The 21,307-nt window shown below is 49.3% G+C and overlaps 1 protein-coding gene across 5 annotated transcripts in view; it reads left to right on the plus strand.

Annotated features, from left to right (window-relative positions):
• The window catches only part of robo1 (roundabout, axon guidance receptor, homolog 1 (Drosophila)), a 359,932-nt gene that overhangs the window by 243,056 nt on the left and 95,569 nt on the right, over positions 1-21,307 (plus strand). For all 5 annotated transcript variants that reach the window (XM_067993416.1, XM_067993419.1, XM_067993420.1 and 2 more), the window contains exons 10-13: positions 574-655; positions 2,951-3,119; positions 4,044-4,210; positions 10,348-10,469. In XM_067993416.1, the coding sequence (XP_067849517.1) occupies positions 574-655; positions 2,951-3,119; positions 4,044-4,210; positions 10,348-10,469 (540 nt within the window). The remainder of the gene's footprint in view (positions 1-573; positions 656-2,950; positions 3,120-4,043; positions 4,211-10,347; positions 10,470-21,307) is intronic.

Here is a 21,307-nt window from a genome sequence, read left to right on the forward strand (position 1 = left end):
GTCCATTTTAATTTCCAAAGAAAAAAAAGCAGCAGGCAAAATTCAGAAATTTTTAAAATTAGTAATCTTACTTTGTGATTCTACAGTATCGCAATAAATGTGATGTTACAGGGACATTATATGACCAGTTATTATACAATCATAAAGAAATGGACATGTTGGGCCAAAGGGCCTGTTTCCATGTTGTAAACTTCTATGATTCTAAATATGAACTTAATCATAGAATAATACAGCACAGAAGGAGTCCGTTCAGCCCATCGTGCCTGTGCCAGCTCCTTGAAAGATCTATCCAATTAGTCCCACTCCCCTGCTCTTACCCCACAGCCCTGTAAATTTTTCCCCTTCAAGTATTTATCCAATTCCCTTTTGAAAATGACTCTTGAATCTGGTTACCGACCCTCCGGCCTGTGGGAACAGTTTCACCCGATCTACTCTCTCAAAACCTCTCATAATAAAGGTGTTTTTTCCTTCCCCTGATACACAGCCCTGTAACTGTTATGGGCTTTGAGCTCTGTCATCTCCTGGCAAGGACTCTGCACATCAGTTTGTTTTCTGTCTCTCCGTCTCTCTTAGCTGGGTGACTCGGGTGTCTACACGTGTACTGCCTCAACACCGAGCGGTGAGGCATCGTGGAGCGCACACATTGACGTTCAAGGTAAAAGGCTCATTATTTCTATAATCCCCTTACTGCAGATCAAGGTGAGCGATGATAGGCTTGGGAATAAAACCACTCCCATTTCAGACACCCATTGTCCCATCAAACACTCCCAGGGCAGGTACAGCACGGGTTAGATACAGAGTAAAGCTCCCTCTACACTGACCCATCAAACACTCCCAGGGCAGGTACAGCATGGGTTAGATACAGAGTAAAGCTCCCTCTACACTGTCCCATCAAACACTCCCAGGGCAGGTACAGCACGGGTTAGATACAGAGTAAAGCTCCCTCTACACTGTCCCATCAAACACTCCCAGGGCAGGTACAGCACGGGTTAGATACAGAGTAAAGCTCCCTCTACACTGTTACAGCATCTAAAAAGCTTTCCCTACTGCCTCAGTGTGAAATTATCCCAATTCCCACAATGGAAAGCCCTCGGAGTGTCTTGAGTGAAATTGCTAATCAGTGTAAGGCCAGTTTCGTGTGTGATGCCCATACCGTCTAGGAACTGGATTAAGACTGCCTGAACCCATTTCACGTTGAACTCTTACAATCAGAGCTAGATCCTCATCAAGGTCAGAGGTGAAAGGTCATTACCTAACCATCTATGCCATTCAGACAACCCTCTTTTTTAAAATAAAATTAGGGATGTTTTAGCCTGAATATCTTCCCCCTACTTCATCCTCCTGGGCCATGCCAGGCATGGAAGTTAGGAGAGAGTTCTGCTTCCTGAACCCAGCTTCCGGAAGTGCCGGAAACCCTTTCCTAGATCTCACGGTCTCAACCCTTGGCCGCAAGGCACTATTTGGTGCGCCCACTCGATGCCCCATGTGTGACCCGACGGAAATCAGGACCTGCAATCCGAGGGATTGAATTGGCTTTTTGTCAAATTCGTTGCGTTGATGCAATACCATGAGTCCAAAATAACCTCCTTTTCCAATTACTTCCCCTCGTCTCCGGATGGCTCCGATTCTCGTTGGGTTACAGGGTCCACAGGGGCTGGTCTCCTTCCGATACCTCACCCCAGTGGTTCAGTCTCCGTGTTAGAGCTTGGACAAGGTGTGTGCAGCCAATCTCGGTCCTGCCCTTGACCCTAAACTCATGACCACATATTCCAGGAAGGGAAGGGCGGTCACTGGATGACGATCAGGATGGGGAAACTTGGATGGTTTTTGAAGCCCCACCTCTAACCCAGGGGCCCTAAAGCCGGCTGTTGGGTTCATGACGAAGGGTTTCTAACCCTCCCGGATTGTCCTGGAGCCTCCTGGAATTGAGGACTAACCTCCAGGACACTATTGGGAGCAAAACACCCTGGAGATAAATCACTGGGGTATTAAAATAAATTGGGGAAGGGTAAAAGGGGAAAGAATGGCTGTTTGACTGACAGTCAAGAATCATCCAATTGGGTAATGAAGAGTCTATTCACTTTCTAATAGGAAGGCGGGGCACCATGTCGGGCAACCAATGGTGGGAGTGTGGGGGCGGGGCAGTTGGATGCAAGAAGTCATGTGATGAAAGCTCCAGGAATAAGTCCAACCACAGTTGGCAACCCCATTCATGGCCGTAGATGAGATCAGCTGACCGAGTACAGAGAGGGGATCAAATCCGGGACTTCCTACTCTGTATGGCTTGTTTCCACAACTCGGGCAGGGGCCAGGGGCCAGGGGCCAGGGGAGGGGCTGGGTATCTAACCTACTGAACCATTATGGAAGAACATAATGTGACAGTCAAAGGAAAAAATGTTGGAAGAGAAATGTAATTCAACTGAAGGGACGTGAATGTACCACACAAACGATGTTTAAAAATCCTGATTGTCTCCCGGTCCGGCAACACCACGGATTTAAAATTCTCATCCTTGTTTTCAAATCCTTCCATGGCCTCGCCCCTCCCTATCTCTGTAACCTCCTCCAGCCCTACAACCCTCCGAGATCTCTGCACTCCTCCAATTCCGGCCTCTTGTCCATCCCCTCACTTCCTTCACTCCACCATTGGCGGCCGTGCCTTCAGCTGCCTCGGCCCTAAGCTCTGGAATTCCCTCCCTAAACCTCTCCCCCTCTCTACCTCTCTCTCTCCTCCTTTAAGACTCTCCTTAAAACCTGCCTCTTTGACCAAGCTTTTGGTCACCTGTCCTTATGTTTCCTTATGTGGCTCGGTGTCAAATTTTGTTCGATAATCGCTCCTGTGAAGCGCCTTGGGACATTTCACTACATTAAAGGCGCAAAATAAATATAAGTTTTTGTTGTTGTTGATTTATTTTACTTCTGCTTGACTTGCTGTTTAATGTCCTAAATCCAGAGTTCGGAGGCCCAGTTCTGCCGCCTCGGGCTCCGGATCCCAATCTGATCCCCGGAGTGCCGTCCAAACCAGGAGTGACGGACGTCAGCAAGAATGGGGTCACGTTGATATGGCAACCGAACCTTAACGTTGGGGCCACCCCGACATCCTACATCATCGAGGCGTTCAGGTCAGTCACACTTCAAAGAACGACTCTTCCTCCATCTTTTTTTTTGCCTGTCCTCAAGTTGCTAATTCCTGTTGGGGTACAGACAACCCAACCCCACCACCTGTACCTCGCCCCAGTGGCCTGTTCTTCATACCTGAGCCTAGATGGTGAGTTATTGGGTGGTTGCAGAGGGGGGTGAGGGGGAGCATTGCAGCCCACCGTTTCCCCGATCTCAACTGACCTCCACAGTCGAGGGTTGCCAACCCTCCCAGATTTGAAGATTGATCTCCCAGACACTCCTGCGAGCAAACACAGGGAGAAAATCACAGCAGATGTTTTCTTCTCCTGTCTCGCTCCGCAATCGGCCCAGGGTGCAATGGAACCTTGGCACGTGCACGCATGCATGCAATGGATAGGGTGGTTTCTGGAGCGCAGAGGATTGTGGGTATCGCAGCCGCCATTATTGACCAATTGCTCTATCAGGTGACCAATGACTGGGGGGATTTGGAGGCAGGAGTGATGAAACGTCCCTGAATACATGCCCTGGTCAAAACACACACGCACATGCACACACATATACACGCACGCACGCACGCACACATGCATGCACGCACGCAAACACACGCACTGGTGTCACTGGATAGTGATCAGGTGCAAGACCCCTGGCTGATTTTCCCCTACCAAACCTTGGGGTACTGAAGGCAATTCTCCAGCCTCAACTATGGCGCTGGTCGAAACAGGCTGACTCACCACAGGCCGGTGATGGACCCTGGGTCTTTCCTGGTCTGCATCACTCAGGAACACCATCATCTTTTGTTTTGAAGACAAACTGGAAACCCAAAGGATTTCCCAAGAGAGACCGAAGTGTTGTTTCCATGTACTTTGCTTTTGTCTTGTGCCCGCATGATTTCCCCCTCCTGTCAATTCTTGTGACACTATTTACAGCCATGCAACAGGCAGCAGCTGGCAAACAGTGGCAGACCGTGTCAAGGCCGAAACCTACTCCGTCAAAGGCCTGAGATCTAATGCCATCTACCTCTTCCTCATCCGAGCAGTCAATGCTTACGGGCTCAGTGACCCCAGTCCAATATCGGACCCTGTAAAAACACAAGGTGAGCCTCGATCAGCAGTACAATGTGATACCAAAGGGCGAGAGTGTCTGTTGGAATAAAGGGATATTGTTTTGGGAAGTGTGGAGGGAGCTTGACTCTGTAACTAACCCGTGCTGTACCTTCCCTGGGAGCGTTTGATGGGACAATGTAGCGGGAGCTTTACTCTGCATCTAACCTGTGCTTAGTGTTGGACAGAGTATAAATCAGGAAATCAGAGAAGCATGTAACGAGGGTAATGCAATAATTGCGGGGGACTTTAATCTTCATATAGACTGGACAAATCAAATTGGCAAAAGTAGTTTGAATAACAAGTTCATGTAATGCATTTGAGACAGTTTTCTAGAATAATATGTCGAGGAACTAACTAGGGAACAGGCGATATTAGATCTATATTGTGTAATCAGACAGGGTTAATTAGTAATCTTATAGTAAGGGATCCTCTGGGGAAGAGTGATCATAATATGATAGAATTTCATGTTGAGTTTGAGAGTGACGTAGTTAAGTCTGAAACTAGGGTCTTAAATTTTAACAAAGCCAAATACATAGGTTTGAGGGGTGAGTTGGCTAAGGTAGATTGGGTAAATGGATTAAAGGATATTACTGTAGATAAGCGATGGTGAACATTTAAAGAAATAATTCATAATTCTCAACGAATATACATTCCCTTGAAGAATAAAAACTCCACAGGAAAAGTGATCCAGCCGTGGCTAAATCGAGAAGTTAAAGATAGTATTAGATTCAAAGAAAAAGCTTATAATGTTACCAAAAAGAGTAATGAGCCTGAGGATTGGGAGGGTTTTAGATATTAGAAAAGGATGATCAAGAAATTAATAAAGAGTGAGAAAATTGAATAATATAAAAACACATTGTAAGAGCTTCTACAAGTATGTAAAAAGGAAGAACATAGGAACAGGAGTAGGCCATTCAGCCCCTCGAGCTTGCTCCGCCATTTGATAAGATCATGGCTGATCTGTGATCTAACTCCATATACCTGCCTTTGGCCCATATCCCTTAATACCTTTGGTTGCCAAAAAGCTCAGATTTAAATTTAGCAATTGAGCTAGTATCAATTGCCGTTTGCGGAAGAGAGTTCCAAACTTCTACCACCTTTTGTGTGTAGAAATGTTTTTTAATCTCACTCCTGAAAGGTCTGGCTCTAATTTTTAGACTGTGCCCCCTACTCCTAGAATCCCCAACCAGCGGAAATAGTTTCTCTCTATCCACCCTATCCGTTCCCCTTAATATCTTATAAACTTCGATCAGATCACCCCTTAACCTTCGAAACTCCAGAGAATACAACCCCAATTTGTGTAATCTCTCCTCGTAACTTAACCCTTGAAGTCCGGGTATCATTCTAGTAAACCTACGCTGCACTCCCTCCAAGGCCAATATGTCCTTCCGAAGGTGCGGTGCCCAGAACTGCTCACAGTACTCCAGGTGCGGTCTAACCAGGGTTTTGTATAGCTGCAGCAGAGATTAGTGAAAGTAAACGTGGGTCCCTTAGAGGCAGAGACAAGAGAAATTGTAACGGGGAATAAGGAAATGGGAGAGGTGTTAAACAAATATTTTCTACCTGTCTTCACAGTAGAAGACACAAAAAACATACTTGAAATAATGGGGAACCAAGGGACTAATGAGAGTGAGGAACTTTAAATGATTAAGATTAGTAAAGAAAAAGGAGTGGAGAAATTAATGGGACTAAAAGCCAACAAATCCCCTGCACCTGCTGCCCTACATCCTAGCGTTTTAAAAGAGGTGGCTGCAGAGATAGTGGATGCATTGGTTTTGATCTTCCAGAATTCCCTAGATTCTAGAACGGTCCCCGTGGATTGGAAGGTAGCAAATGTAACCCCGTTATTCAAGAAAGGAGGGAGAGAGAAAACAGGGAACTACAGGCCAGTTAGCCTGACATCAGTAGTAGGGAAAATGCTGGAATCCATTATTAAGGATGTAGTAACAGGGCACTTAGAAAATCATAATATGATTAGTCAGAGTCAACATGGTTTTATGAATGGGAAATTGTGTTTGACAAATCTGTTAGAGTTTTTTTGAGGATGTAACGAGCAGGATAGATAAGGGGGAACCAGTGGATGTAGTATATTTGGATTTTCAAAAGTCATTCGATAAGGTGCCACACAAGAGGATGTTACACAAGATCAGGGCTCATGGGGTTGGGGGTAATATATTAGCATGGATAGAGGATTGGTTAATGGAGAGAAAACAGAGAGTAGGAATAAACAGGTCTTTTTCGGTTGGCTGGCTGTAACTAGTGGGGTGCTGCAAGGATCAGTGCTTGGGCCTCAGCTATTTACAATCTATATTAATGACTTAGATGAAGGGACCAAGTGTAATGTATCCAGGTTTGCTGACGATACAAAGCTAGGTGGGAATGTAAGCTGTGAGAAGGGCCCAAAGAGTCTGCAAAGTGAGATAGACAGGTTAAATGAGTGGGTGAGAAGGTGGCAGATGGACCACTGCTCTTTTTGATATATATTAATGACCTGGACTTGGGAATAGAGGGTATAATTTCAAAGATTGCAGATGGCATGAAACTCGAAAATGTAGTAAACAATGTGGAGGATAGTAACAGAGTTCAGGAAGACGTAGACAGACTGGTGAAATGGGCAGACACATGGTAGATGAAATTTAATGCAGAGAAGTGTGAAGTGATGCAATTTGGTAGGAAGCATGAGGAGAGGCAATTTGAATTAAATGGTACAATCTTAAATGGTGTGCAGGAACAGAGAGACCTGGGAGTGCATGTACACAAATCTTTGAAGGTAGCAGGACAAGTTGAGAAGGCTGTTACAAAAGCATATGGGATCCTGGGCTTTATTAATAGAGGCACAGAGTACAAAAGCAAGGAAGTTATGCTAAACCTTTATAAAACACTGGTTGGGCCTCAGCTGGAGTATTGTGTTCAAATTCTGGGCACCGCACTTTTGGAAGGATGTCAAGGCCTTAGAGAGGGTGCAGAGGAGATTTACTAGAATGGTACCAGGGATGAGGGACTTCAGTTACATGGAGAGACTGGAGAAGCTGGGATTGTTCTCCTTAGAGCAGAGAAGTTTAAGGGAAGATTTGATCGAGGTGTTCAAAATCATGACCGGTTTTGATGGAGTAAATAAGGAGAAACTGTTTCCAGTGGCAGAAAGGTCAGTAACCAGAGGGCACAGATTTAAGGTGATCGGCAAAAGAGCCAGAGGCGACATGAGGAAACATTTTTTAATGCAGCGAGTTGCAATGATCTGGAATGCGCTGCCTGAAAGGGCGGTGGAAGCAGATTCAATAATAACTTTCAAAAGAGAATAAGATAAATACCTGAAAGGAACATATTTTCAGGCCGATGGGGAAAGAGCAGGGGAGAGTGGGGCTCATTGGATAGCTCTTTCAAAGAGCCGGCACAGGCACGATGGGCCGAATGGCCTTCGCTATACCTACTAGATACTATGATAATGTCGGGAAATGTGAAATTATCCATTTTGGTTTGAAGAATAGAAAAGCAGAATATTTTTTAAAAGGTGAGAGAATAAGAAATGTTGATGTTCAGAGGGATTTGGGTGTCCTTGTACACAAATCACAGAAAGTTAACATGCAGGTACACCAAGTAATTAGGACGACAAATGGTATGTTGAGCTTTATTGCAAGGGGGTTGGAGTATGAGCGTAAGGAAGTCTTGCTGCAATTATATAGGGCTCTGGTGAGACCACGCCTGGAGTACTGCGTACAGTTTTGGCATCCTTACCTTAGAGGCAGAGCAACAAAGGTTCACTGGATTGATTCCTGGGATTTGAGGGTTGTCCTGTGAGGAGAGATTGAGTAGAATGGGCCTATACTCTCTGGAGTTTAGAAGAATGAGAGGTGATCTCATTGAAACATATAAAATTCTTAGCGGGCTTGACAGGGTAGATGCTGAGAGATTGTTTCCCCTGGCTGGAGTTTTGAGAACTAGGGATCATAATCTCAAGGTAACGAGTCGGCCATTTAGGACTGAGATAAGGAAAAATCTCTTCACTCAGAGAGTTGTGAATCTTTGGAATTCTCTACCCCAAAGGGCTGTGGATGCTCAGTCGTTGAGTATATTCAAAACTGAGATTGATAGATTTTTGGACTCTAAGGGAATCAAGAGATATGGGGATCAGGCGGGAAAGTGGAGTTGAGGTCGAAGATCAGCCATGATCCTTTTGAATGGCAAAGCAGCTTGAACTTGATAGAGTTCTAACTTGATAGAGTTTTTTGATGAGGTAACAGAGACGGTCGATGAGGGCAATGCGGTTGATGTGGTGTATATGGACTTTCAAAAGGCGTTTGATAAAGTGCCGCATGGTAGGCTTGCCATCAAGATTGAAGTCCTTGGAATAAAGGGGGCAGTAGCAACACGGATACAGAATTGGCTCAGTAACAGGAAACAGGGAGTAGTGGTGAACGGTTGTTTTTCGGACAGATGGGAGGTGTACAGTGGTGTTCCCCAGAGGTCAGTGCTGGGACCACTGCTTTTCTTGATATAATGATGTGGAGATGCCGGTGATGGACTGGGGTTGACAATTGTAAACAATTTTACAACACCAAGTTATAGTCCAGCAATTTTATTTTAAATTCACAAGCTTTCGGAGGCTTCCTCCTTCCTCAGGTAAATGTTCATTTACCTGAGGAAGGAGGAAGCCTCCGAAAGCTTGTGAATTTAAAATAAAATTGCTGGACTATAACTTGGTGTTGTAAAATTGTTTACAATTTTCTTGATATATATCAATGACTTGGACTTGGGTGTACAGGGCACAATTTCAAAATTTGCAGATGACACAAAATTTTGAAGTGCAGTAAACAGTGAGGAGGATAGTGATAGACTTCAAGAGGATATAGACAGGCTGGTGGAATGGGCAGACACGTGGCAGATGAAATTTAAAGCAGAAAAATGTGAAGTGATACATTTCGGTAGGAAGAATGAGGAGAGGCAATATAAACTAGAGGGCACAATTCTAAAAGGGGTACAGGAACAGAGAGATCTGGGGGTATATGTGCGCAAATCGTTGAAGGTGACAGGGCAGGTTGAGAAAGTGGTTAAAAAAGCACATGGGATCCAGGGCTTTATAAATAGAGGCATAGAGTACAAAAGCAAGGAAGCCATGATGAACCTTTATAAAACACTGGTTCGGCCACAACTGGAGTATCGTGTCCAGTTCTGGGCACTGCACCTTAGGAAGGCCTTAGAGAGGGTGCAGAGGAGATTTACTAGAATGATTCCAGGGATGAGGGACTTTAGTTTTGTGGATAGACTGGAGAAGCTGGGGTTGTTCTCCTTGGAACATAGAAGTTTGCAAGGAGATTTGATCGAGGTGTTCAAAATCATGAAGGGACTGGACAGAGTAGATAGAGAGAAACTGTTCCCATTGGTGGAAGGGTCAAGAACCAGAGGACACAGATTTATTTAAGGTGATTGGCAAAAGAACCAAAGGTGACATGAGGAAAAACTTTTTTTACACAGCGAGTGGTTGGGATCTGGAATGCACTGCCCGAGGGGGTGGTGGAGGCAGATTCAATCATGATTTTTAATAGGGAACTGGATAAGTACTTGAAATGAAAAATTTTGCATGGCTACCGGGATAGGACAGGGGAGTGGGACTAGCTGGATTGCTCTTTCAGAGAGCCGGCACAGACTCGATTGGTATAACGGCCTCCTTCCGTGCTGTAAAGTTTCTATGATTCTATGAGGGGCCATATGGCCTACTCCTGCACCTATTTCTTAAGTTCTTATGTCCTGTACCTGCCCTGGGAGTGTTTGATGGGACAGTGTAGAGGGAGCTTTACTCTGTATCTAACCCGTGCTGTACCTGCCCTGGGAGTGTTTGATGGGACAGTGTAGAGGGAGCTTTACTCTGTATCTAACCCGTGCTGTACCTGCCCTGGGAGTGTTTGATGGGACAGTGTAGAGGGAGCTTTACTCTGTATCTAACCCGTGCTGGACCTGCCCTGGGTCTGTTTAAATCTGGCACAGTGTACAAGAAAATTCTGGAATATTGCATCTGTAGTTACTTGATGAGCAAAAATGAAGGATAAAATGAGTGGAGGGCGAAGATATTTCTTTTGATGGTTGTTCTCTGTTGACTGCGAGCTAACGAGTGATTGTTTAATCCTTGCAGATGTGCCACCCACTGGCCAAGGGGTAAACCATAGACAGGTGCAACGAGAGCTTGGGGATGTGGTTGTCCATCTGCACAATCCCATCATCCTCTCTTCATCCTCCATCCAGGTTCACTGGACAGTAAGTAATGAGCCATCGATGTGGAGGGATATTTTTATCACAGATCTGAAGCTGAACCTTGACAAGGTCCAGTCTGGTGCTAATGGACACAGTAAGTTCCAGGTTCAATCCGCCACCTGCGAAGAGTGAGCAAATCTCAGCTTGCTTGGTACTTGATGTCTTACAGTTGGCCTCAGTGCCCATGGGTGAGGGAAGGAGGGGAATAATAATGAGCCAGGAGTTTGGTGAGGTTTCATCAAATGACCACCCACACTCAACTGACCCAGCTCCACCATTGGTCACCTGAAATGGCAATCAGCCAATAATGGTGGCCATTGTACCCACAATCCTCAGTACTCTAGAAACCTCTCCATCCGTTGCACAGTTTTAATGGAGCACGACTGCTGGACATTGAGTAACAAGAAGAGAGGCTCATGTGCCGACGCTCACTGTCCAGGCTCACATGACCACTCAGCTGACATACAAGGGAGTCTGTGCCTGTGGGACCCGAACCCAGCAAGAATCAATGCCTTCAAGGATGGAGGGAAGGATTCAGAGTATCTAATATCAACTCAGCCAGTCCGACATCACACACACCCAGTCCAGTGTCACACTCAACCAGTCCGACATCACACTCACCCAGTCCAACATCACACTCACCTAGTCCGACATCACACTCACCCAGTCCGACATCAAACTCACCCAGTCCGACATCCAACTCACCGAGTCCGGCATCACACTCACCCAGTCCGACATCAAACTCACCCAGTCCGACATCCAACTCACCGAGTCCGGCATCACACTCACCCAGTCCAACGTCACACTCACCCAGTCCAGTGTCACACTCACCCAGTACAGTGTCACACTCAATCAGTCCAACATCACACTCACCAAGTCCAATATCCAACTCACCCAGTCCAACTCACCCTGTCCGACATCACACTCACCCAGTCCAACATCACACTCACCCAGTCCGACATCACACTCACCCAGTCCGACATCACACTCATTCAGTCCAATATCCAACTCACCCAGTCCAACTCACCCTGTCCAACATCACACTCACCCAGTCCGACATCACACTCACCCTGTCCAACATCTCACTCACCCAGTCCGACATCACACTCACCCACTCCGACATCACACTCACCCACTCCGACATCACACTCATTCAGTCCAATATCACACTCACCCAGTCCAACATCACACTCACCCAGTCCGACATCACACTCACCCAGTCCAACATCCCACTCACCCAGTCCGACATCACACTCACCCAGTCCAATATCCAACTCATGCAATCTGACATCACACTCACCCAGTCCGACATCACACTCACCCAGTCCAACATCTCACTCACCCACTCCGACATCACACTCACCCAGTCCAATATCCAACTCATGCAATCTGACATCACACTCACCCAGTCCAACTTCACACTCACCCAGTCCGACATCACACTCATTCAGTCCAATATCCAACTCAACCAGTCCAACTCACCCTGTCCGACATCACACTCACCCAGTCCGACATCACACTCACCCAGTCCGACATCACACTCACCCAGTCCAATATCCAACTCACCCAGTCCGACATCACACTCACCCTGTCCGACATCACACTCACCCAGTCCAATATCCAACTCACCCAGTCCGACATCACACTCACCCAGTCCGACATCACACTCACCCAGTCCGACATCACACTCACCCAGTCCGACATCACACTCACCCAGTCCAATATCCAACTCACCCAGTCCGACATCACACTCACCCAGTCCAATATCCAACTCACCCGCTCCGACATCACACTCACCCAGTCCAATATCCAACTCACCCGCTCCGACATCACACTCACCCAGTTCAACATCACACTCACCCAGTCCGACATCACACTCACCCAGTCCAATATCCAACTCAGCCAGTCCGACATCACACTCACCCAGTTCAAAATCACACTCACGCAGTCCAATATCCAACTCACCCAGTCCGACATCACACTCACCCAGTCCAACATCACACTCACCCAGTCCGACATCACACTCACCCAGTCCGACATCACACTCACCCAGTCCAATATCCAACTCACCCTGTCCGACATCACACTCACCCAGTCCGACATCACACTCACCCAGTCCAATATCCAACTCACCCGGTCCGACAACACACTCACCCAGTCTGACATCACACTCACCCAGTCCGACATCGCACTCACCCAGTCCAACATCCCACTCACCCAGTCCGATATCACACTCACCGTCTCCGTCATCACACTCACCCAGTCCGACATCACACTCACCCAGTCCGATATCCAACTCACCCAGTCCAACATCACACTCACCCGGTCCGACATCACACTCACCCGGTCCAATATCACACTCACCCAGTCCAACATCACACTCACCCAGTCCGACATCACACTCACCCAGTCCGACATCACACTCACCTAGTCCGACATCACACTCACCCAGTCCAATATCCAACTCACCCAGTCTGACATCACACTCACCCAGTCCGACATCACACTCACCCGGTCCGATTTCACACTCACCCAGTCCAACATCACACTCACCCTGTCCGACATCACACTCACCCAGTCCGATATCCAACTCACCCAGTCCAACATCACACTCACCCAGTCCGACATCACACTCACCCTGTCCGACATCACACTCACCCAGTCCAATATCCAACTCACCCAGTCCGACATCACACTCACCCAGTCCGAAATCACACTCACCCGGTCCAATATCCAACTCACCCAGTCTGACATCACACGCACCCAATCCGACATCACACTCACCCAATCCGACATCACACTCACCCTGTCCGACATCACACTCACCCAGTCCGACATCACACTCACCCAGTCCGACATCACACTCACCCAGTCCAATATCCAACTCAACCGGTCCGATATCACGCTCACCTAGTCCGACATCACACTCACCCAGTCCGACATCACACTCACCCAGTCCAATATCCAACTCACCAAGTCCGACATCACACTCACCCAGTACAATATCCAACTCAACCGGTCCGATATCACGCTCACCTAGTCCGACATCACACTCACCCAGTCCGACATCACACTCACCCAGTCCAATATCCAACTCACCAAGTCCGATATCACACTCACCCGGTCCAATATCCAACTTACCCAATCCGACATCACACTCACCCAGTCCGACATCACACTCACCCAGTCCAACATCCAACTCACCCAATCCGACATCACACTCACCCAGTCCGAGATCACACTCACCCAGTCCGAGATCACACTCACCCAGTCCAATAGCCAACTCACCCAGTCCGTCATCACACTCACCCAGTCCGACATCACACTCACCCGGTCCAATATCCAACTCACCCAATCCGACATCACACTCACCCAATCCGACATCACACTCACCCGGTCCGATTTCACACTCACCCAGTCCAACATCACACTCACCCTGTCCAACATCACACTCACCCAGTCCGATATCCAACTCACCCAGTCCAACATCACACTCACCCAGTCCGACATCACACTCACCCTGTCCGACATCACACTCACCCAGTCCAATATCCAACTCACCCAGTCCGACATCACACTCACCCAGTCCGAAATCACACTCACCCAGTCCAACATCACACTCAGGCAGTCCGACATCACACTCACCCAGTCCGACATCACACTCACCCAGTCCGAAATCACACTCACCCAGTCCGACATCTCACTCACCCAATCCGACATCACACCCACCCAGTCCAACATCCAACTCACCGATTCCGATATCACACTCACCCGGTCCAATATCCAACTCACCCAGTCTGACATCACACGCACCCAATCCGACATCACACTCACCCAGTCCGATAACACACTCACCCAGCCCAACATCACACTCACCCAATCCGACATCACACTCACCCAGTCCGACATCACACTCACCCAGTCCGACATCACACTCACCCAGCCCAACATCACACTCACCAAGTCCAACAGCCAACTCACTCAGTCCGACCTCACACTCACCCAGTCCAACATCACACTCACCCAGTCCGTCATCACACTCACCCAGTCCAACATCACACTCACCCAGACCAATATCCAACACACCCAGTCCAACATCACACTCACCCAGTCCAACATCACACTCACCCAGTCCAATATCCAACTCACCCGGTCCGACATCACACTAACCCAGTCCGACATCACACTCACCCAGTCCGATATCACACTCACCCAGCCCAACATCACACTCACCCAATCCGACATCACACTCACCCAGTCCGACATCACACTCACCCAGTCCGACATCACACTCACCCAGCCCAACATCACACTCACCAAGTCCAACAGCCAACTCACTCAGTCCGACCTCACACTCACCCAGTCCAACATCACACTCACCCAGTCCAATATCCAACTCACCCAGTCCAACATCACACTCACCCAGTCCGTCATCACACTCACCCAGTCCAACATCACACTCACCCAGACCAATATCCAACACACCCAGTCCAACATCACACTCACCCAGTCCAACATCACACTCACCCAGTCCAATATCCAACTCACCCGGTCCGACATCACACTAACCCAGTCCGACATCACACTCACCCAGTCCGACATCATACTCACCAAGTCCAACATCCTACTCACCTAGTCCGACATCACACTCACCCGGTCCAATTTCACACTCACCCAGTCCAACATCACACTCACCCTGTCCGACATCACACTCACCCAGTCCAATATCCAACTCACCCAGTCTGACATCACACTCACCCAGTCCGACATCACACTCACCCGGTCCAATTTCACACTAACCCAGTCCAACATCACACTCACCCTGTCCGACATCACACTCACCCGGTCCAATATCCAACTCACCCAGTCCGATATCACACTCACCCGGTCCAATATCCAACATACCCAATCCGACATCACACTCACCCAGTCCGACATCACACTCACCCAGTCCGACATCACACTCACACAGTCCGAGATCACACTCACCCAGTCCGACATCACACTCAACCGGTCCAATATCCAACTCACCCAGTCCGATATCACACTCACCCAGTCCAATATCCAACTCACCCAGTCCGATATCACACTCACCCAGTCCAATATCCAACTCACCCAGTCCAACATCACACTCACCCAGTCTAGCATCACACTCAACCAGTCCGACATCACACTCACGCAGTCCGACATCCCACTCACGCAGTCCGACATCACACTCACCCAGTCCAATATCCAACTCACCCAGTGCGATATCACGCTCACCTAGTCCAATATCCAACTCACCCAGTCCAACATCACACTCACCCAGTCCGACATCACACTCGCCCAGTCCGACATCACACTCACCCAGTCCGACATCACACTCACCCAGTCCAATATCCAACTCAACCGGTCCGATATCACGCTCACTTAGTCCAATATCCAACTCACCCAGTCCGACATCACACTCACCCAGTCCAATATCCAACTCACCCAGTCCAACATCACACTCACCCAGTCCGACATCACACTTACCCAGTCCAATATCCAACTCACCCAGTCCAACATCACACTCACCGTCTCCGACATCACACTCACCCAGTCCGACATCACACTCACCCAGTCCAATATTCAACTCACCCAGTCCGACATCACACTCACCCAATCCGACATCACACTCACCCAGTCCGATATCACACTCACCCAATCCGACATCACACTCACCCAGTCCGACATCACACTCACCGTGTCCAACATCACACTCACCCAGTCCAATATCCAACTCACCCGGTCCAATATCCAACTCACCCAGTCCGACATCACACTCACCCAATCCGACATCACACTCACCCAGTCCGATATCACACTCACCCAATCCGACATCACACTCACCCAGTCCGACATCACACTCACCGTGTCCAACATCACACTCACCCAGTCCAATATCCAACTCACCCAGTCCAACATCACACTCACCGTCTCCGACATCACACTCACCCAGTCCGACATCACACTCACCCAGTCCAATATTCAACTCACCCAGTCCGACATCACACTCACCCAATCCGACATCACACTCACCCAGTCCGATATCACACTCACCCAATCCGACATCACACTCACCCAGTCCGACATCACACTCACCGTGTCCAACATCACACTCACCCAGTCCAATATCCAACTCACCCGGTCCAATATCCAACTCACCCAGTCCGACATCACACTCACCGTGTCCAACATCAACCTCACCCAGTCCAATATCCAACTCACCCGGTCCGATATCACACTCACCCAGTCCGATATCCAACTCACCCAGTCCAACATCACACTCACCCGGTCCGACATCACACTCACCCGGTCCAATATCACACTCACCCGGTCCGGCATCACACTCACCCGGTCCAATATCACACTCACCCAGCCCAACATCACACTCACCCAGTCCGACATCACACTCACCCAGTCCGACATCACACTCACCTCGTCCGACATCACACTCACCCAGTCCAATGTCCAACTCACCCAGTCCAACATCACACTCACCCAGTCCGACATCACACTCACCCGGTCCGAATTCACACTCACCCAGTCCAACATCACACTCACCCTGTCCGACATCACACTCACCCAGTCCGATATCCAACTCACCCAGTCCAACATCACACTCACCCAGACCAACATCACACTCACCCTGTCCGACATCACACTCACCCAGTCCAATATCCAACTCACCCGGTCCGATATCACACTCACCCGGTCCAATATCCAACTTACCCAATCCGACATCACACTCACCCAGTCCAATATCCAACTCACCCAATCCGACATCACACTCACCCAGTCCGACATCACACTCACCCTGTCCGACATCACACTCACCCAGTCCAATATCCAACTCACCCAGTCCGACATCACACTCACCCAGTCCGAAATCACACTCACCCAGTCCAATATCCAACTCACCCAGTCCGACATCACACTCACCCAGTCCGAAATCACACTCACCCAGTCCAACATCACACTCAGGCAGTCCGACATCACACTCACCCAGTCCGACATCACACTCACCCAGTCCGAAATCACACTCACCCAGTCCGACATCTCACTCACCCAATCCGACATCACACCCACCCAGTCCAACATCCAACTCACCGATTCCGATATCACACTCACCCGGTCCAATATCCAAGTCACCCAGTCTGACATCACACGCACCCAATCCGACATCACACTCACCCAGTCCGATATCACACTCACCCAGCCCAACATCACACTCACCCAATCCGACATCACACTCACCCAGTCCGACATCACACTCACCCAGTCCGACATCACACTCACCCAGCCCAACATCACACTCACCAAGTCCAACAGCCAACTCACTCAGTCCGACCTCACACTCACCCAGTCCAACATCACACTCACCCAGTCCGTCATCACACTCACCCAGTCCAACATCACACTCACCCAGACCAATATCCAACACACCCAGTCCAACATCACACTCACCCAGTCCAACATCACACTCACCCAGTCCAATATCCAACTCACCCGGTCCGACATCACACTAACCCAGTCCGACATCACATTCACCCAGTCCGATATCACACTCACCCAGCCCAACATCACACTCACCCAATCCGACATCACACTCACCCAGTCCGACATCACACTCACCCAGCCCAACATCACACTCACCAAGTCCAACAGCCAACTCACTCAGTCCGACCTCACACTCACCCAGTCCAACATCACACTCACCCAGTCCAATTTCACACTCACCCAGTCCGACATCACACTCACCCAGTCCGACATCACACTCACCCAGCCCAACATCACACTCACCAAGTCCAACAGCCAACTCACCCAGTCCGACATCACACTCACCCAGTCCGACATCACACTCACCTCGTCCGACATCACACTCACCCAGTCCAATGTCCAACTCACCCAGTCCAACATCACACTCACCCAGTCCGACATCACACTCACCCGGTCCGAATTCACACTCACCCAGTCCAACATCACACTCACCCAGTCCAACATCACACTCACCCAGTCCAATATCCAACTCACCCGGTCCGACATCACACTAACCCAGTCCGACATCACACTCACCCAGTCCGACATCATACTCACCAAGTCCAACATCCTACTCACCTAGTCCGACATCACACTCACCCGGTCCAATTTCACACTCACCCAGTCCAACATCACACTCACCCTGTCCGACATCACACTCACCCAGTCCAATATCCAACTCACCCAGTCTGACATCACACTCACCCAGTCCGACATCACACTCGCCCGGTCCAATTTCACACTAACCCAGTCCAACATCACACTCACCCTGTCCGATATCACACTCACCCGGTCCAATATCCAACTCACCCAGTCCGATATCACACTCACCCGGTCCAATATCCAACATACCCAATCCGACATCACACTCACCCAGTCCGACATCACACTCACCCAGTCCGACATCACACTCACACAGTCCGAGATCACACTCACCCAGTCCGACATCACACTCAACCGGTCCAATATCCAACTCACCCAGTCCGATATCACACTCACCCAGTCCAATATCCAACTCACCCAGTCCAACATCACACTCACCCAGTCTAGCATCACACTCAACCAGTCCGACATCACACTCACGCAGTCCGACATCCCACTCACGCAGTCCGACATCACACTCACCCAGTCCAATATCCAACTCACCCAGTGCGATATCACGCTCACCTAGTCCAATATCCAACTCACCCAGTCCAACATCACACTCACCCAGTCCGACATCACACTCGCCCAGTCCGACATCACACTCACCCAGTCCGACATCACACTCACCCAGTCCAATATCCAACTCAACCGGTCCGATATCACGCTCACTTAGTCCAATATCCAACTCACCCAGTCCGACATCACACTCACCCAGTCCAATATCCAACTCACCCAGTCCAACATCACACTCACCCAGTCCGACATCACACTTACCCAGTCCAATATCCAACTCACCCAGTCCAACATCACACTCACCGTCTCCGACATCACACTCACCCAGTCCGACATCACACTCACCCAGTCCAATATTCAACTCACCCAGTCCGACATCACACTCACCCAATCCGACATCACACTCACCCAGTCCGATATCACACTCACCCAATCCGACATCACACTCACCCAGTCCGACATCACACTCACCGTGTCCAACATCACACTCACCCAGTCCAATATCCAACTCACCCGGTCCAATATCCAACTCACCCAGTCCGACATCACACTCACCCAATCCGACATCACACTCACCCAGTCCGATATCACACTCACCCAATCCGACATCACACTCACCCAGTCCGACATCACACTCACCGTGTCCAACATCACACTCACCCAGTCCAATATCCAACTCACCCAGTCCAACATCACACTCACCGTCTCCGACATCACACTCACCCAGTCCGACATCACACTCACCCAGTCCAATATTCAACTCACCCAGTCCGACATCACACTCACCCAATCTGACATCACACTCACCCAGTCCGATATCACACTCACCCAATCCGACATCACACTCACCCAGTCCGACATCACACTCACCGTGTCCAACATCACACTCACCCAGTCCAATATCCAACTCACCCGGTCCAATATCCAACTCACCCAGTCCGACATCACACTCACCGTGTCCAACATCAACCTCACCCAGTCCAATATCCAACTCACCCGGTCCGATATCACACTCACCCAGTCCGATATCCAACTCACCCAGTCCAACATCACACTCACCCGGTCCGACATCACACTCACCCAGCCCAACATCACACTCACCCAGTCCGACATCACACTCACCCAGTCCGACATCACACTCACCTCGTCCGACATCACACTCACCCAGTCCAATATCCAACTCACCCAGTCCAACATCACACTCACCCAGTCCGACATCACACTCACCCGGTCCGAATTCACACTCACCCAGTCCAACATCACACTCACCCAGTCCGACATCACACTCACCCAGTCCGATATCCAACTCACCCAGTCCAACATCACACTCACCCAGACCAACATCACACTCACCCTGTCCGACATCACACTCACCCAGTCCAATATCCAACTCACCCGGTCCGATATCACACTCACCCGGTCCAATATCCAACTTACCCAATCCGACATCACACTCACCCAGTCCGACATCACACTCACCCAGTCCAATATCCAACTCACCCAATCCGACATCACACTCACCCAGTCCGACATCACACTCACCCTGTCCGACATCACACTCACCCAGTCCAATATCCAACTCACCCAGTCCGACATCACACTCACCCAGTCCGAAATCACACTCACCCAGTCCAATATCCAACTCACCCATTCCGATATCACACTCACCCGGTCCAATATCCAACTTACCCAGTCCGACATCACACTCACCCAGTCCGACATCACACTCACCCAGTCCGACATCACACTCAACTGGTCCAACATCACACTCACCCAGTCCGACATCACACTCACCCAGTCCGAGATCACACTCACCCAGTCCGAGATCACACTCACCCAGTCCGACATCACACTCACCCAGTCCGACATCACACTCAACCGGTCTAATATCCAACTCACCCAGTCCGACATCACACTCACCCAGTCCAATATCCAACTCACCCAGTCCGACATCACACTCACCCAGTCCGAGATCACACTCACCCAGTCCGACATCCCACTCACCCAGTCCGACATCCCACTCACCCAGTCCGACATCACACTCACCCAGTCCGACATCACACTCACCCAGTCCGACATCACACTTACCCAGTCCAATATCCAACTCACCAAGTCCGACATCC

Source organism: Heptranchias perlo, chromosome 11 (genome assembly GCF_035084215.1).
Source record: "Heptranchias perlo isolate sHepPer1 chromosome 11, sHepPer1.hap1, whole genome shotgun sequence".
Classification (NCBI taxonomy): Eukaryota; Metazoa; Chordata; class Chondrichthyes; order Hexanchiformes; family Hexanchidae; genus Heptranchias; species Heptranchias perlo.